Genomic DNA, 17,056 nt, shown 5'->3' with positions numbered 1-17,056 from the left:
CACTCACCTTGTTCACATTTAAGCTTTATGGAGCTCTTCACAACATTTTGGTCCACATTAAGTGTCTGCACATCATTTGGCTCAACCGGGCCCTGTTTCTGCAGCACAATGATTGCCTGGGCAAGCATACGGGACTTGCGCAGAATTCGTAGTGCCTCACTGTGTGTACAGCCCTTAAGTGAATAGCCATTAACTGACAGTACTTTATCACCATGTTGAATTGTCCCTTCCTGGGCTGCCAGTCCATTGGGGAAAACCTTGTGAACCTAAAGAGGAAGACACAGACGTCTTTTTCAGATATTTCCACTATCCACCTGTTTTCTGCATTCACATATCTTGGTTCAGGGGTAGGGGGACCAGAACCTATCCCAGAAACATTGAGTGCAAGTCGAGATGTAACAGTGATTAACATTTCAGTGCATTGCAAGGCACACACCCATACTCACTCAGATCTGCCTATAAGAAACTAGGTAAACAAAAATAAGAAGAGCTCAAAGTGAACAAAAAGCCGAGGTCTAAACTAAATGATCAATCCTACCAAACATCACATTTATAGAACATTTATTTGCTTAGCAGATCAGGCACTGCCTCTTCCTTCTGCTCAGTTAATTTCCTGGTCAAAACATTTCACAAACCTTGAGTAACTGTAACTGGTTTGTAATAGTTGTCTGTCCAGAGTGATTTGTGCTTTCATTATGCACCATACTTTGCTATGTATGGAAAATGCAAAACAAAAAACACAACCAATCAACTTTGACTTGTAATCTTTCAAAAACAGTATAAAGAAAAGATAGTTAATGTTTAGTCTGGTCAATTTAATTTTTTCATATGTATACATTCATTCTTGCCATTGAGGGCCTACAACACATTCCAAAAAAGTTGTGATGGGGCAATTTAGTGCCTATAATGAGTTAAAAAGAAAATAACAATGTGAATACTGAACTGTAGAAGCAGATCACATTCAATAGGTGATTGTAATCATATTTTGGTATAAAAGCTGCATCCAGGAAAGGCCTAGTCCTTTAGAAGCAAAGATAAGCTGAGGATCATCAATTTTCCCATAAATGTGTGAAAAAATCATTCAGAAGTTTAAAAACAATGTTTCTCAAAGACAGGTCAGAAGGAATCTGGGTATTTCACCGTAAACAGTGCGTAATATAATTAAAACATTCAAGGAATCTGGAGAAAGTTTGGTGCATAAATATCAGGGGTGCAAGCCTAAGCTGACTGCCCCTTGACCCCCCGATCTCACAGATGGCACCGCTTCAAGAATCATCATCAATAAGTAGGAAGAAATCATCACTTTAAGTGTATTTTCAAAGCTTTATGGCATGAATCGGTAGCTCACTGGTCATGTTTTCTGAGTAACTTCAGCAGCAATTCATTTCATGTTTTGTGACATCCTGAAGGGTAAAAGGTGCTATGATGCAAAAACCATATGCAAAGTTGGGGAAAAATCGATCATTTCCACCTCAGCAGTATTCCCCAATGTATGTGGTCACACCTTTATTCTTGCTGTCACTAATGATAGTTAGGAGTGAATAACATTATAAAAAATGTAGGCCATGAATATTATAAAGAAGATACATGTTTTATATGAATTCTCAAATTCTTACATGGCTAAGCTATTGTAATTATCTTTTGAGTGACTAAAGTTATTTCAGCCGCAGAACTTGCTTACCGTGACCGGTCTGCTTTGGTCGGCGCCACCAGCAATGCTGAATCCCAGGCCAACCCCATCCTCTTTATGCAAAACAACAACGTGAATGTCTTCATAGTTCTACAGGGCAAAAGAGGAAAAGAAGAGCAACCATTAGGCCAAAAAGTGTAATAAAAATGAAAACAAAGCAGAAGTGACACAATGACAAAATTGTCAGTATAGAGAAGGACAAAAAGATGATGAAAGCGAGAGACTAGTAAAAGAGGATTTACAGATGTAAGGGAAAGCACTGAAGCTACAGAGTGAGGTTTTTTTTCCCATTTTGGTAACAGGGTAAATTTTCTGACTTCTTCATCAAGGTTAGCAAATCTTAGTTTTGTCTAAATAGAAACCAGAACTGTAAATATTTTCTTAAAAAAATTCCTTGGGGGTTTTAAGCTAGGGGAAATCCAGACTGACTGAGGAATGATACAGATTTAAGTCTTTATGAATTACGGCTTATTTAATAAACTTGTGGTTTTCTCTATAAGCAAAACAGAAAGATAAATGAATCAACTCCAAATAAAGGGGGTCAGTTATTTCCATAAGTTCCTCATCTAAATAGCCTTCGAAAAATAATTTAAATGTCACATCTCACATTCCGTTACATAATTATCCATCCATCCATCCATCCATTTTCCAACCCACTGAATCCGAACACAGGGTCACGGGGGTCTGCTGGAGCCAATCCCAGCCAACACAGGGCACAAGGCAGGAACCAATCCTGGGCAGGGTGCCAACCCACCGCAGGTTACATAATTAAATATTTTTAAATTGTATTTTCTATGTCATTAACAAATATGGAATATCAGGAAATGATGTGCACCTTCTGCGGTGTTTATTTGTTAAATGAAAGGTAATATAAGGACAACTATGAAGAATCCTTACAATTGTCATCCATTTAGCAAAAGATTGAGAAATAAAAAATAGCATAGAAATGCTGGGTGGTGCAGTCAGAGAGTGGTTAGCACTGCTGCCTCACAGATTCAGCATCCAAGGTTTGAATTCAGTGCCTACTAGCTGTCTGTGTGGATTCTGAATATCTGGATTCTATGCCAATTCAATTTCTCTCCCCTATGGCAAATATGTGCATGCTATATAAATCTGCCGCTCCTGTGTAAACACTTGTGTGTGTGTCAATGGGTCCAGCATGGACTGGCTCCCTGTCCAAAGTTTGTTTCTGTGTTGCGTCCACGTCGGGGATGCACAACTCTGAAATGGTTTGTGCCAGCTTAAGAACATTATGTTATAAAAAGATCTCAGCCTTAGCTTAGGAAATCTCATTCTAAAGTTCTATTCACACCAAGTCCAATCATTTTGTGAAAAAAAATATTAGGTTGTGTGGGAGGCACGGTGGGGCAGTGGGTAGCGCTGCTGCCTCGCAGTTAGGAGACCTGGGTTTGCTTCCTGAGTCCTCCCTGCATGGAGTTTGCATGTTCTCCCTGTGTCAGCGTGGGTTTCCTCCGGGTGCTCCAGTTTCCTCCCACGGTCCAAAGACATGCAGATTAGGTGCATTGACGATCCTAAATTATCCCTATTGTGTGTGTGTGTGTGTGTGTGTGCGCGCCCTGCAGTGGGCTGGCGCCCTGCCCGGGGTTTGTTTCCTGCCTTGTGCCCTGTGTTGGCTGGGATTGGCTCCAGCAGACCCCCGTGACCCTGTAGTTAGGATATAGCGGGTTGGATAATGGATGGATGGATATTAGGTTGTGTGCTTCAAATTTAGTCTCAATTTTATCAATCCTGAAACGCCATCAAGTTTAACTGTCGACCACTACTTAAAGTAGGTTTAAGCTTTGCCTTTTTCATGAGTGAAAGTGTACTAATGGACACTCAGATTGCAACACTGTTTAAGTGATTTCCTTTAGATACAGAAACACTAAATTCACATCTAAATCCAAATCCATTCTGCACCCCCTGGAGTTAGTAGCGTAGGAGAGAGTTAAAACAAAACTGTGGGCCATTATGAACAATGCTGCACATTCCCTCTCTGACACACTAACACTGAGGACTTTCAACCAATAGATCATTCAGCAGAAGTGTGTCAAGAAACGCTAATAGGGCTCCTTTAATCAAATCAAAGTTTTCTTTTCTTTCTTTTTTTCCCTGGGCACAAATAAAGTATGTTCATATAAGGTTTGTTCTATCTATCTAAATCTAATCTAAATTAAACTTAGGTAATGTGCATAAGGCCACACAATTAGCTTGGTTTCCTTGCAGCTCCTGGAGACTGGCTTGGTCACTGTCTGTGCAAACTTAGCATGTTCTTCCTGTGTTCATATGGGCTGCTGTCTGCCTCCCACAAACCAAAAATATACTTTTTAGGTTAATAGCTAACTGTAATCTGGCTCTGTATAAATGATGTGGGCGAGTGTGTTTGTGAGTCCTGCCATGTACTCAGCCCCCTTTACATGGACTGCTTTGTGGTCAAAGATGTCAGGATAGGCTCCATCACTGCACAACCCTGAAAATTAATGAATAAATCAGTATTCATAATTATATAAAATGTGTATGCAGAGAGCTTACTGGTGTTACAGTACCTGCTTTAAAAATCTATTTAAATTAGAAGATAATTGCAGGCTAAATGCTGTTTTTTTCCAGTTTTGCACTGTGCTTCAAATACTCAAAAAGTCTGAGTGTTAATATGATTATATACAAAATTATAGCTTAATCGCCTCGCAGTTAGGAGACCCGGGTTCACTTCCCGGGTCCTCCCTGCGTGGAGTTTGCATGTTCTCCCCGTGTCTGCGTGGGTTTCCTCCGGGCGCTCCGGTTTCCTCCCACAGTCCAAAGACATGCTGGTTAGGTAGATTGGTGATTCTAAATTGGCCCTAGTGTGTGCTTGGTGTGTGGGTGTGTTTGTGTGTGTCCTGCGGTGGGTTGGCACCCTGCCCAGGATTGGTTACCTGCCTTGTGCCCTGTGTTGGCTGGGATTGGCTCCAGCAGACCCCCGTGACCCTATGTTCGGATTCAGCGGGTTGGAAAATGGATGGATTATATCTTAATCATCTGTGCTTAATTCAGTGGAAATAAGATTTTGTTTTCTTGTATTGCCTGATCTTTACCCGTATAGATAATTTTTAACCGATTTACATATTTCAGGCATCCCTGAGCACTAGTTCACCATTTACTCAGTGATGTCTGTGTGTCACAATGTGAGGCTCTGGATAACTACAAAACAAATTGCTCACAGTTACAAAATGCTAAAAGTGTATTGACTTTAAGCTAAATCACCCCAGTAGACTTTTCCTTCCGTGATAATGATTTTGGTTTTTTTAAGGCAGTACAAATAGGGAAAGAGAATATACATTTTTTATAAAAATAATCATATTTTTTCATCTCATTCCACCTAATAAAATCTGCAATGCTTTAATTATAAAATCACAGTTTTATGTGGGCATGGTTATGTGTGGAGACATTCATTTATTTGCAAATTTGTATACCTTCCTTGAATGTCTAGCAATGACTCTGTACTTTCAGCTGTAAGAAGAACCTATCCTTTGAATTCAGCCATTTCCTTTTCACTTTTTAATTATGGAAGACCACCCAGCATCACCTTTTCCTTTTTCTTTTTAAAGATGTGAATACAATCAATTAATTCTTAAAGAGAGTTGACAACCTGTTTGATGTTTCAATATGAGTTTTTTTTTCAGAAAAAGCTTTAAAAAACTTGGTGTGGGAAGACTATTTATGGAGTGACATAATGCAGCATTGTAACAGCAGGGCTCAGCATCCAAGGTCATTGTGGCCAGTGCTAAATGCATCTTCTATAAAGCTCAAGCAATGTGGCGCAATGCTTTGGACCAATGAATTACACAGATTCATCTTTGTTAAAACAACTGTGCCCTGCCCTGGTTCACAGGCCAATACTCGTCATTCATCATCAGTGGCCAATAAATCTGCTACTGCTTGCCATTCCTAGTCAAAGGGAAAGGGAAATTGTTAGGCTTGACTATCAAAAACCTTAGGAATAAAGGACAATGTTGAAAAGTTGCACTGTTTGGAGATTTAACGTCCACAGTACAGCATTTCCCTTTGGTTCAACTGGATTTCTTTCTGGCGGTGCTGACTATTGATAGATAATTGTCATTTCTTACATTTTTGCTTGTTTGAACATATCTTTGTATATTCCTTTTTACATCTCATTTGATAATTTAGAAAATAAACACTAGAATGTATTTTATGCTAAAATTTTCTAAAAGCTAGGGCACAGTGGTTTGAGCTGCTGCCTCATGGTACCAGTGTCCTTTGTTTGAATCCTTCTCCTCGATGCTGTCTGTGTGGACTGTGCCATGTGATGGAAGTGCACCTCATTCAGGGTTGGTTCCTATGACCCTGAACTGGATAAGCAGGTAGAAAATGGATCGGTAAAATGCAAATATTCATAATTAGTGGCTTGTGGTCTCATTGTCTGCTGACAAGAGAACAGATCATTTAGTATCATTTTGAAAATGACCAAACAGTAATTTGCTCTTCAGTATGGTTCTAACTTCTTTTTTTTTAAATATCAGTTCTTTTTTTGGTGATGTCAACTACATGGCTTTGACCTGTCCCCTATCTGTGTGGATTTTGCATGTTCTTCCCATGTTTTGTCCGGATCTTTTTGTTTCCTCTCATATACCACAGATACGCATTTTAGGCTATGGGGCACTTGTAAATTGGCAAGATATAAGTGAAAGTGTGTGTGTGTGTGTGTGTGTGTGAGAGAGAGAGAGAGAGAGAGAATAGGTGTTCTTGTAATAAACTGAACCCCAGCCAGGACTGGTTCTTACCACGCACCCATTGTGGCCCAGATAGGTGCCAGTTCCCTGTCATCTGTCATGTAATAATCCAAATCAGATCATGATGGAGGATAAAATTTAGTATACTGGTTCAAAAGGTACTAACTGAGCCTCTTCTCTGTTGGATACCTGCCAGTTGGCACGTGTGCTTGCTTATTACTGGCTGATTAGGTGATGCCAAATTAATGACAGCAAACAGACTTGTGCACTACATGCCATGCCATAAATACATACTGCATTTAATTTTCTTGTAAAAGCAGGTCAAGCACAGTTTGCTATCTTGGATCTGCATGCTCATAAAATAAATAAGTTATATAACTGACATAACATGCTCTAAATTAAAGAACAGTTGTGAAGAAACCTAACAGTCACAGGGGCAAATTCTTCAGTTTCCTCAGTTTTAGTAAACATTTTAGTTTTGCTCTGCAATGACTTTGAAGGGTTTGTTTCTATGGCATCAGTCCTTGTTGATATAGTGCCTTTTGTGGAAAGCTTCACCACAAGGTGCTTTCACAGAGCAATGCAATGCAGAACTTCAAACAAAAAGTACAAGAAACAGTAGGATGGTACATCAACAAAAATGGTGAAAGAATAATATTGGTTGCCAAATACTAAAGGCACCATTTGAAGGAGAGGTGAAAAGGTAAGTCCCCAATTAAAATGTTGGGAGTGAAGGAGCTTCACAAGCACAGCGTTCCTGACACACAGGGTACAGTACTATAAACTGAGGCTTACTTCTGAATGAATAGTGCGGAGTTCATCTGATGGCATCAAGTGAAAACCCACTTATTGGAAGACCCTGCTCTGCATTGTAGATAGAAGCTCTACAGCTACTGTACCTGCAGCACATCCTCCCTCACTCCCTGCACATCTTCAATCATCCTGTCGAGATCCTCCGAAGGGATAAGGGAAACAAAGGATAAGACGGACATATTGGAGCCAAGGGAAGCGGTGCCATCCATCAGGTTGCCCTGAGCTGCTTTGGGATCATCAGGGTGGCATAAATCCAGTCCAAACTCACGCAGCTCAGCCAGGCTAGAGAAGGCAAGACAATAACACAAAAGGACTTACAAAAGAAAACACAGGCTGTGAGAAAGCAAAACCACAGGAGAGTATTACATTTATCTGGGAAGTGCTGAAATTAGTAAATAAGAGGTCAACTAAACCAGGGGTTTGATGAAATAAATATTCAAACATATGCCGCACAACCTTAAAGTGGATTAAGAGGTTTGATAATGATAAGTTATACACAAACAAGTATTATTTTAATATATAGCACTTTATACATGACCTAGGAAGCCTCGGATAGAGACTAGTATCTGAGAAAATCACCGCTGCACTGGAGTTGGGCATTACTCTTCTATCGGATATGGTGCTGAGCAGATGTGTAGGGGTTTAAGGCAGAACTTTACACACAATGACTAAAATCCCTTTATTATATGTTATCAGCATTTTTAGTAATACTTATTGTATTCTGCACAGATGACAATACTGTTACACTTACCACACCTGCTATTTCTACCACTACTACTACCAATCCAGCAGCAGGACCCAGCATCGCAGTTTTCAAGAAGATGTCACTGATAACCCGCCCCATCCCAAAACAGACAGCTAAAAGATATTTATCACAACAGGAAACCCACTCACACAAAAGCAGTTTTACATCGCCGTGTTATCTTTTTCAGTCAAGACTAAAACATATTTTAAGCCTTTAAATGATACACATGAAAACTACTCAAGACTACGATAAAAATGTGAAAGAGGGGGCCGGCACAAGGACTAAACCATCATGGTGTATCTTCTCCATTTTGTATAATCATTTCAAGTTAATAAAACATGCCATTGCAATTGGTAAGAATAAATCTACCCCACTTATATCTCCACCCCAGTGGTTTGGGCTCAGATATTGCGCCTGTTCATCATCGGTATGGAATTTGCACATTATCTGTGTGTCTGTAGTCCTCCTGCATCCCAAAAGATATGTTGGTTAGGCTGACTGATGATTCTAAAATTGCTGTGTGTGTCCATGTCTTATCCTTGTGCGTGATGCTGCCAGAATATTCTCCATCCCTCAAGGCTGATTTATAATTCTGCATTAAGCCTATGCCAAAGGTACGTCGTTGCCTGAGTAGCCGGATGTGCACATCCTCAAAAATGTGATTATGTGTCACATCAGCGCAAACCCTACCCAGACCCCCTCAGCTCTGATTGGCCAGCTTGGTAAGAATGTATCTAATGAAACACATTTACATTCATCTTCTAGTTTGGAAGTCGATGAATGTATGAAGAAGTGAAAAAAAGCTAGAGAGAAATACATTCGCTTATGAAAGAAAATCAGTAGCAAGAGAAGTGGTGGGAAAATGCTGCCCTTTATATTAATGGATTATTCACATTTCTTGTGTACTACAATTACTGCCAACTAGCATTCAAGTATGTGCCAAAATTAAACTCTTATCGACGACGTAGTCTACAGTGCAGCCGTTGCGCATCACTATGGCGTAGGCTCGATGTAGAAGTATAAATCAGTCTATCAAACTACCTATTTTCAAACCTGTCTAATGCAGTTTTTGGAATTGTGGAAAGCCAGAGCTTATTCCAGCAGCACTGGACTCAAGGCTAGAAAGGGTCCTGGGCAGGACGCATTCACACTCCATGACATCCTAAATTAAGATTACACACAAATGTGATAGGAAACCAGATTACCCACAGAAACAACATGCAGTCACAGGGATAACATGCAGACTCCAAACTGACTGTGACCCAGTGTGTGATTCAACTCCAGCCTCCTGGAGCTGTCAGCCAGCAGAAGTGTACTTGGCCACTGCTATGAACTTAGTTGCAGTGTTATAATAATTGAGAGCATGATGGCTTGGAGAGATGAACAGCAGACCTACAGCACTGAATATTTTTTTTGTTATTAATGAAGATGCCAGAATTGTAAAAGTGTGGCAATGTTAAAGAATGATTTTAGTAGAATTTACTTTGTTTTTATTCTGTTGTCATTGGGAGGTGGTTACAGGAAGGAAGGCAGTGGAAGTGACGGTGTCAGCTTCTGCTTTCTTTGACTTTTTATTCATTGTTTCAAAAGTCAAATGTTCTGCCACTAAATTATAAAACAGAAGCAAAATAAATAAAAACTGCATGTTTAAAGCTGCATCACAGGAGTGTAAGAGGCAGCCAGACATGCAGTATGGGGGTGGCCATGTTGGGCAGGTCGGCTAGCAGAACAAAGTAAGTGTTCATCTGTTTTATTGAGATGACTTTCTCTTTAAATTACATGAGTCATCTTTATGGTTGTACAAAACTGGCTAATTTGCTAGAAAGTCACAAAGACATATTGTTTTCCTCCCCAACGATATTAAAGTTCGGCCAATTGTCCCACAAAATTGAGGCAGAGTAGTGGCTGTGAGGCTAAGAATCTGTTCTGGCATCCAGAAGGTTGCCGGTTCGAATCCCCATCACTGCTAAATGAGATCCTACTCTGCTGGGCCCTTGAGCAAGACCCTTAACCTGTAATTGCTCCAGGGGTGCTGTACAATGGCTGACCCTGCGCTCTGATCCCAAGGGGTATGCGAAAACTAACAAATTCCTAATACAAGAAATTGTATAAGGCGAAATAAAGAACAAAAAATAAATAAATAAATAAAAATTATCATAAAGGGTCAAGTATGGTGCAATGCTTGATGGCTTGCTAAGAGTATACTGTGGCCTGTGACATCTTGGAAACAAAGAACCCTAGCAACAACTGTTTCAACCACAAGAGTCCTGATTCATCCTAATATGACTCACCATTCATACAGTTTTGCTAATGATAACAAATGAACACAATCCGGTAAATAAAGAGTATTTAATTACTGAGCAATGTTCCATAATTCTGTACTGAACACTTAAGTTCAAAAGAAATTTCAAAAACATCTCAGCAGTGCATGACGCGGCTCTACAAAAAGCAGGAGAAATTTTTGCTGCTCAAAATTTTTTGTCTATTGCACCTGCAAAATTCTGAACTTTCATTTTAAGACCACAAAGACTAGTAGTTCCTTCTTTGCTATTTTTTTACACTTCTGAAATTCTGGTCATGCAAAAAAAAAACACCTATAAGGGTTTTGGGTTCAGTAACTTTAAATAATAACGGCATGGTTCTTGAGAAGGCCCTGACATTAAATTCTGCTTGCCACTTTCCAAAGCTAAAATACATGTCACCATCAAATACATGTACAAAGTGACATGTTTTAAAAACAATTTTAAATTTAAGTAGAAAGTATGACTAGCTGTAAAATATCAAATTTCTTAAACCACATTTTGTGCATATTTTCCCTGGGGGTACTGGTGCTTCTTCATGGATCTAACATCTGGATTTCAAATCCCTCATCTGGTTTGTCTTTTGGGTGACTTTGAAAGCTGTACAGCTAACCCAAACAAAATGATGACAAAAGTGTGCAAAATTATTGACTTACCCTCATATACTGTAGTTATGAATATTTCAGGAGGTACTCAGCGCACCTTAGATTTGTTAAGAGAAAGAGCACTTGCAGGATTTTGTATTCTTGACATGAAATGTCTGTGGGGTTATTCAAGAGGAGGGCTTGTTTCTCCTGATCAAATGTTGGCATTACCAAAACCTGCTGCTGATGTCCATCGAGAGTGTGACATATGCAGAAATATTGAAGGGGAGTGCCCCCTTGGACGCCCATTCCAAATCCTGCATGCACGCAGCAGAATTCTGGCCTGAACATCACTATGTAGAGAAAGTTGTTATGGACCTCTGGTAAAAGTCATGAATCTGAACCACTGATAGACTGCATGAGACTAATTGTTGTATGTTTCCATGAGTTTTTATTTGCATATGACATTGATTACATGCTTTTTGTGCCTGGTGACAGGTATATTGTCTCAGTCACCTTTATTCATAGGTATTCACTATGCAGTGGCAACTGCTATGAGTTCCCACGAATATTTAGCTATTACATTTCCATCAAAACATATTTGGATTTAGCACTAACTAATAAACAAAGACAATTTAGGAAATGTACATGAACGTATTCCCACCCTGAACCAAACCCTCCAATGCTAATTCCTCACCTATCTGCTTGTGTTTCTAAAACACCAATTAGAAAGCAGTGACATAATGGGAACTGGCAGAGGAAAATAAGATGTCACACCTACCCTGTTATGTGTGCTCACATTGTTATGAACAACGTCTTTCAGCATTCTCAGTACTAAAAGACAAAGAAAGACAAGCACCAGTCTACTGACAATTTGGCTCACACTCCTACAGTATCTAAACATGACTCTCTCAGTCCTCGTGGCTCAGAATTGGAAGATCTTGGCAAGAGGTCAAGTTGAACGATAAACTGACTGTGTCTGAAGATGCAGCCAGTTACTGTGCACTGTGCCGTCTCTTGTTTTGTATCTCTTTTGATGATAGACTTAGAAAGACCTGCTTGTCTATGTTGTTGGGCTCCACAGAAATAAAATCCTTTGCTATCTCTGCGAGCCTTAATTACAGGGTTGGACAGACATATTTAAACATTTAACTCGAAGATGTGACAATCCCTGGACAGAAGAACAAGGGTGACAACTTTGGGATTGAAGAAGGCACTTCAACACTATTAGTATTGAATGAATTTCTGTCCTTTATTTCCTGCTGTTCTTTACGCTGTATTGTTTTTGTCACTAAATTGTAGTATTATGTTGACTGACTGCTGGGACTGCATTTTTTAAGTGGGTGAAGAAGAAAAGAAATTTAGTTTCATTTGCTGCATTAGACAAAATAAACCTGAAACTGCAAAATGGAAATCTTCATCATTACAGCTGTTCTGCAGCAGATATACTGTAGCAACCCATCCATGCATTTTCTAAACTATTTAATCCAACTCAGGGCCTCAGGGAGGCTACACTGTCTAGAGACAGCCCTGGATGGAGCGCACTCCATCGCAGAGCACAATCCTACACACTCGCTAAACAAGTTAACCTAACATACATGGTTTTGGGATGGGAGAAGAAAGTCCACCCACAGGGAGAATGTGTAAACTTCACACAGGCCATGCTGGAACTGGGACTCTAAGCTAGGACATTTGAGCTGTTAGCTAACGTACTAAACGCTGCACCACTGTGCTACCAAAGTGTGCTTTAACAAGAAAATAATCACAAAAACACATGCATGGCTGAAGAGCAGTTAAGCAGGTAAAACCTAAAATGTGATCATTTTTAAACGATTCAGAAAAGGTAGTAATAATGATAGTAGTAGTAGCAGTGTCACATGTACAGGGCACAATAAAATTCTAACTGAACAAGCAATATGCTACACACTTGTCACTTTCCAGCACCATGACAAAATAAAACTCAAAATTGCTCAGGCTAGACTTGCCATAACACGGGATGTATGACAGAATAATAAGATAACACAGTATATCTAATGTTTTTAGGAATAGCTTCCCATGTTTTCTTTGATTACTTTATTCCAGTTTTTAAAGATTGCTATTCTCGTATTATTAATCTGCTTGGCAAAAATGCAATCAATTGTTTATTGTCAACCATCTTCCGTGGTAGCCATTCTATGGCCCTGCACTCATTGGTGTTCCATTACAATTAAGAGGGATGCCATCCATTGCATACCTAATCTCTTAATGACAAGATATTTAAAGGGAGCCATAACTTTACCTTAAGGAGAAGCTTCTGGTATCAGTCTGACTGAAGTCACTCAGGGAGGTCAGTACTGAATCAGAATCCTCTTCATCAGATGAACTGTTCTCACCCAGTTTTGACGGTAGAGATGGATGTGTTTCAAGGGGACACAAAGGATTGTCAATTCCTCTCTTTCCATTGACCTGGCTGTACGCCACTGGGGATGAGGAACAAAGTGGTGAAATGTTGGAAGAGGGTGCCCTGCCATGGGGCGGACTAGCAGCTGGGTGGACAGCAAATTCCTCGTTATTGTTTTTCAGCTTATTGGAGGAAGCGCAGTCCAGATATTCGGTGGACTCTGCTGGTACGCTTTCCTGCTCAGTGGTTGTCAAATCAGAAACCACCTCAAGCCGTGAATTGGTCAGATGAAGCGCACCTGGTGGAAGACAGAGCCAGTCACCTATCAATGTTGTTTTCTTCAAAGGGTCTTCCCGAGCAACATCTCCTATGTCTTTTAAATCGCATGGTTTTTCTACATTCCTGCTATTTGCTTCTAAATGAGGGTGAAGGCTGCTATTTTCTTGGTAAACTGCATTGCTTTGAACCTCTCGTCGTCTGAATATGTTTTCACTTGAGTCTTTGGCTGTCGCCCTATTGCAATCCATTCGCCATTCATCTCCCATCAAACCAGGACTCTTTGGAACACTTGGCGATGTCCTGCCACAGGTGTCCTGGTTGATTTGTTTATTTTCCGCAGGGCAGGACCGAGATGTGTTTGGCCACTCATGTCTTTGAAGCCCTTTAGAAGCTGGATAAATACAAGAGGACGGAGCACTAAAAATGCGTGAGGAGGCTGGTCTTTGTAATACAGAATCTGACTTTCTAAAATTCTCCTTCCCATTGCCTAGCATTTCAAAGGAATGAATTCTGCTTCTCACGGATGGTACTGCACTTAGCAGCTCCTGTTCAAAGGCTGAACAATGAGTTAGCAGGGCAGATCCTGACCTGGGCATCTCTGTTTGGCATCCTGGATTTACTGTGTAAACATCTCCTGACTTCATCTGGATTCTGTCATGGAGGCCATCCTTTCTCAGACTTGATAAACGCTCTTTGACTTTGACTGTAAAAGGTGTCTCTACACCCCCAGCTGCATTTACAGCATCATGGTGTCTGCCATAGTTTGCAGCAAGACTTTGGATTAGGCTTTTGGGGCATTTCCCATATTGCTTCCTGGTCCAGCCTTGCTCAGTCTCTTCTCTTGACAGGGCAGACTTTTGCTGCCATGCTTTTTGCTGGCTCAAGCTGCTTTCATTTGATCCATCCTTCTTCAAAGATTGGCTTCTATTGTGTTGTTGGCTGCTTAGTAACAACAGGCTGCCTGAAGTCCCAGTTACTTCTGACACCACTGGTGGATGAGAGTGGCCGGCTTGATCTTGGGAAGATGTGCACCTTGGTTGTTTTGAAAATGCATTTCCATTGTCTATAGATTTCCACTCATTCCTCCTTGAGAAACTCCCAGTATGGCTGCTGCGGTCCATGGCCTCACTCATGAAGGGCTTGTACTGAAGAGCAGTAGCTTCTCCTGGAGGGGTGTTTATGAACTCCTGTGATGAAATGTTGGTGTCTGTCTCCATATCTGTGCTGGGTTTAAATGCCAGCTTCTGGCTGTCTCTCTGTGGATTCAAAGTATAATTATAGCATATGGCCTCTGCATCCTCATTAACAGCTAAAGCCTTTAATTTGTTTTGCTCAGTGCCATCCCTGAGGTCACTTTTAGATTCTTTTCTTAGACAGAAGTCACATTCCTTTTGGACACACTCATGGTCCTTATACCTGACAGAGTTGGCACATTCAAATGTCCTAAGAGCACTAAAGGCAGACTCAGACTGCATCCTTTTCTTTACTTCATCAACCCTGTCTGCCGTGGGCTTGGGTGGTATTGGTGGCGGCACAGGTTTGCCCAAATGTTTCAGCCTTTCCTTGCTCCATGTGGCATCACTATGCCTGCAATCATTACTATTACTTCCATCTCTGCTGCCACTTTTCCAAGTTGGAGGCTTGACAGTACCATCACAACCCTGCTCAAATATATTCCTCCTTTCCTGTAAGCTGAATCTGCGTAAAGAGGAGGTGACCTCAGGAAAGCGTTTCATAGTGCCGGCAGACCGGATGGAGAACTGAGTAATTTTGCCTTTTTTGTTGTCTTCGGAATCCGCGTGGACAGCACTGTCAAACGATACCATGCAGGAGGTGTCTGATGCTCTACCAGCCCTGCGAAAAGGCTGGGCTGTGGTGATCATCAAAGAAGACAAGGAAGATTTGTCATGTAAGTCCATCCTCCTAGGAATCGTTTGCTTTACCTTTAGCACTGTAGAGGTCAGTTCTTGTCATATTCTGTAAAAGCTGTTGAAGGAACCTCTTGGGACAACTGGTTAGCCACCAAAAAAATGTGAAAAAAAGTCTTCCAAAAATAAAATTAGCATACTTTTCTTTTAGCGGTGACCTTCATTCTGCTTAATATTAAATAAAGGTCTGCAACAGCTTTAATTGAAGAAACAAAATTCCATCTTCAAAATTCTGCAGGGAATTTCTGGGTTGAAATGTCTATAAACTGAAAAAAAATCCATCTGAAATAAAGGCCCCCCTCCTTATACTCAGAAAACAAAAAACAACAGTGGCCTTTCCTGAAATCCCATAGTTTGAAGTTCACAGGTTTAGACAGAAGTTCAGAGTCCATCCACAGTCCAATCCACTCGCTCTTCAGGCCTGCATTTTTGTGGTGCTGATTTCTTTTGGAGACACTGACGCCACTCGTCAGAAGGAAAAAAAACGGAGATGCCAGAGAGGCTCTAAAACTTCTCCTGAGTCTCGGCGCACACTCTGCGGCTTAATACAAAACAGATGCCACTCATCTTCCTTTTAATCTCCAAGCCTCCCCTCCATTCCACTCTTAAAGATTTTTTTCTTCATACAAAACCTAAAATTATAAAAAAAAAGTCGAGTTACAAAAGTTAATGCAGGTTATCAAAAGGCAGACTAAATAATCTGAGCCGAGAAGAATTCACAGACTTCATCATTGACTAAAGATAATTTATATCTTTAATACGCCAACATTGAAAATGGGGCACTGGAATTTCAGTCTGTTTAAATACAAACTCACAATTCCATCAACCCATCCCTGAACCTGCTAAACACGGTGTTAATATTGCAGGGTGCCAAAGCCCATCCCAGCGACACTGGGTACATGGCATGAACCAGCCCTGGACAGAAGGCCAGCCCTTCATAGATTAACTCAGTTGTCATTTTTTTCTTTAAATATGCACAAAATCTCAACATTTAGGATCAATAATCCTCAATCTGAACACCTTTTTATAGTTTTAGCTGTGGTTATGGCATCACTAGGCTTCTTCTCCTTTAAATGCTCATGTTTTCAAATGTTGCGCTAACCTGATGATATACATATTGTGTATATATATATATATATATATATATATACACTCCATCCATACATTTTTTATATAATCGTGAGGATACATTGACTATCCCAGCAGAACAGTGTGCAAAGCAGTTGCAACAGTCCTAGATGATGGTGCCAAGTCTTTGCACTCATCCCACAGCAAAATTGTCAGTGTTAAATGAACTGTTACACTGCTAAAGTACCTCTTAAAGGTGTATATATGGAAAGAGTGTTTCCATAAATACACTTTAAATATTGCTTTAACACTGGGGAGTTTTCTCTGCAGACTCACTCACATCAGACAGATTTAGAGCTACCAATCAATCAAACACAAAGGTCTTTGGGATGTAGGAATAAGCACAGAATAGCCAGAAGAAAACCCATGCAGACACAGGAAGAACATGCAGACTGCATAAGGATGGGCTACCACTAACCTGTGTGCTGCTATGGCTCTCCAAACACAAGATCATATTTTTTAAGATTAGAATTAGGTTATTA

General features: G+C 40.4%; 1 protein-coding gene across 3 annotated transcripts in view; it reads right to left on the bottom strand.

Annotated features, from left to right (window-relative positions):
• Nucleotides 1-17,056, bottom strand: part of si:dkey-92i15.4 (uncharacterized) — a 51,692-nt gene that overhangs the window by 12,060 nt on the left and 22,576 nt on the right. For all 3 annotated transcript variants that reach the window (XM_051923271.1, XM_028794043.2, XM_028794044.2), the window contains exons 2-5: nucleotides 13,138-16,078; nucleotides 7,317-7,512; nucleotides 1,682-1,780; nucleotides 8-266 (exon numbers count right to left, since the gene is read on the bottom strand). In XM_051923271.1, the coding sequence (XP_051779231.1) occupies nucleotides 8-266; nucleotides 1,682-1,780; nucleotides 7,317-7,512; nucleotides 13,138-15,437 (2,854 nt within the window). In that variant the 5' untranslated portion in view covers nucleotides 15,438-16,078. The remainder of the gene's footprint in view (nucleotides 1-7; nucleotides 267-1,681; nucleotides 1,781-7,316; nucleotides 7,513-13,137; nucleotides 16,079-17,056) is intronic.

This window comes from Erpetoichthys calabaricus, chromosome 2, assembly GCF_900747795.2.
Source record: "Erpetoichthys calabaricus chromosome 2, fErpCal1.3, whole genome shotgun sequence".
NCBI lineage: Eukaryota > Metazoa > Chordata > Cladistia > Polypteriformes > Polypteridae > Erpetoichthys > Erpetoichthys calabaricus.
This window is presented reverse-complemented; position numbering and strand designations above follow the sequence as displayed.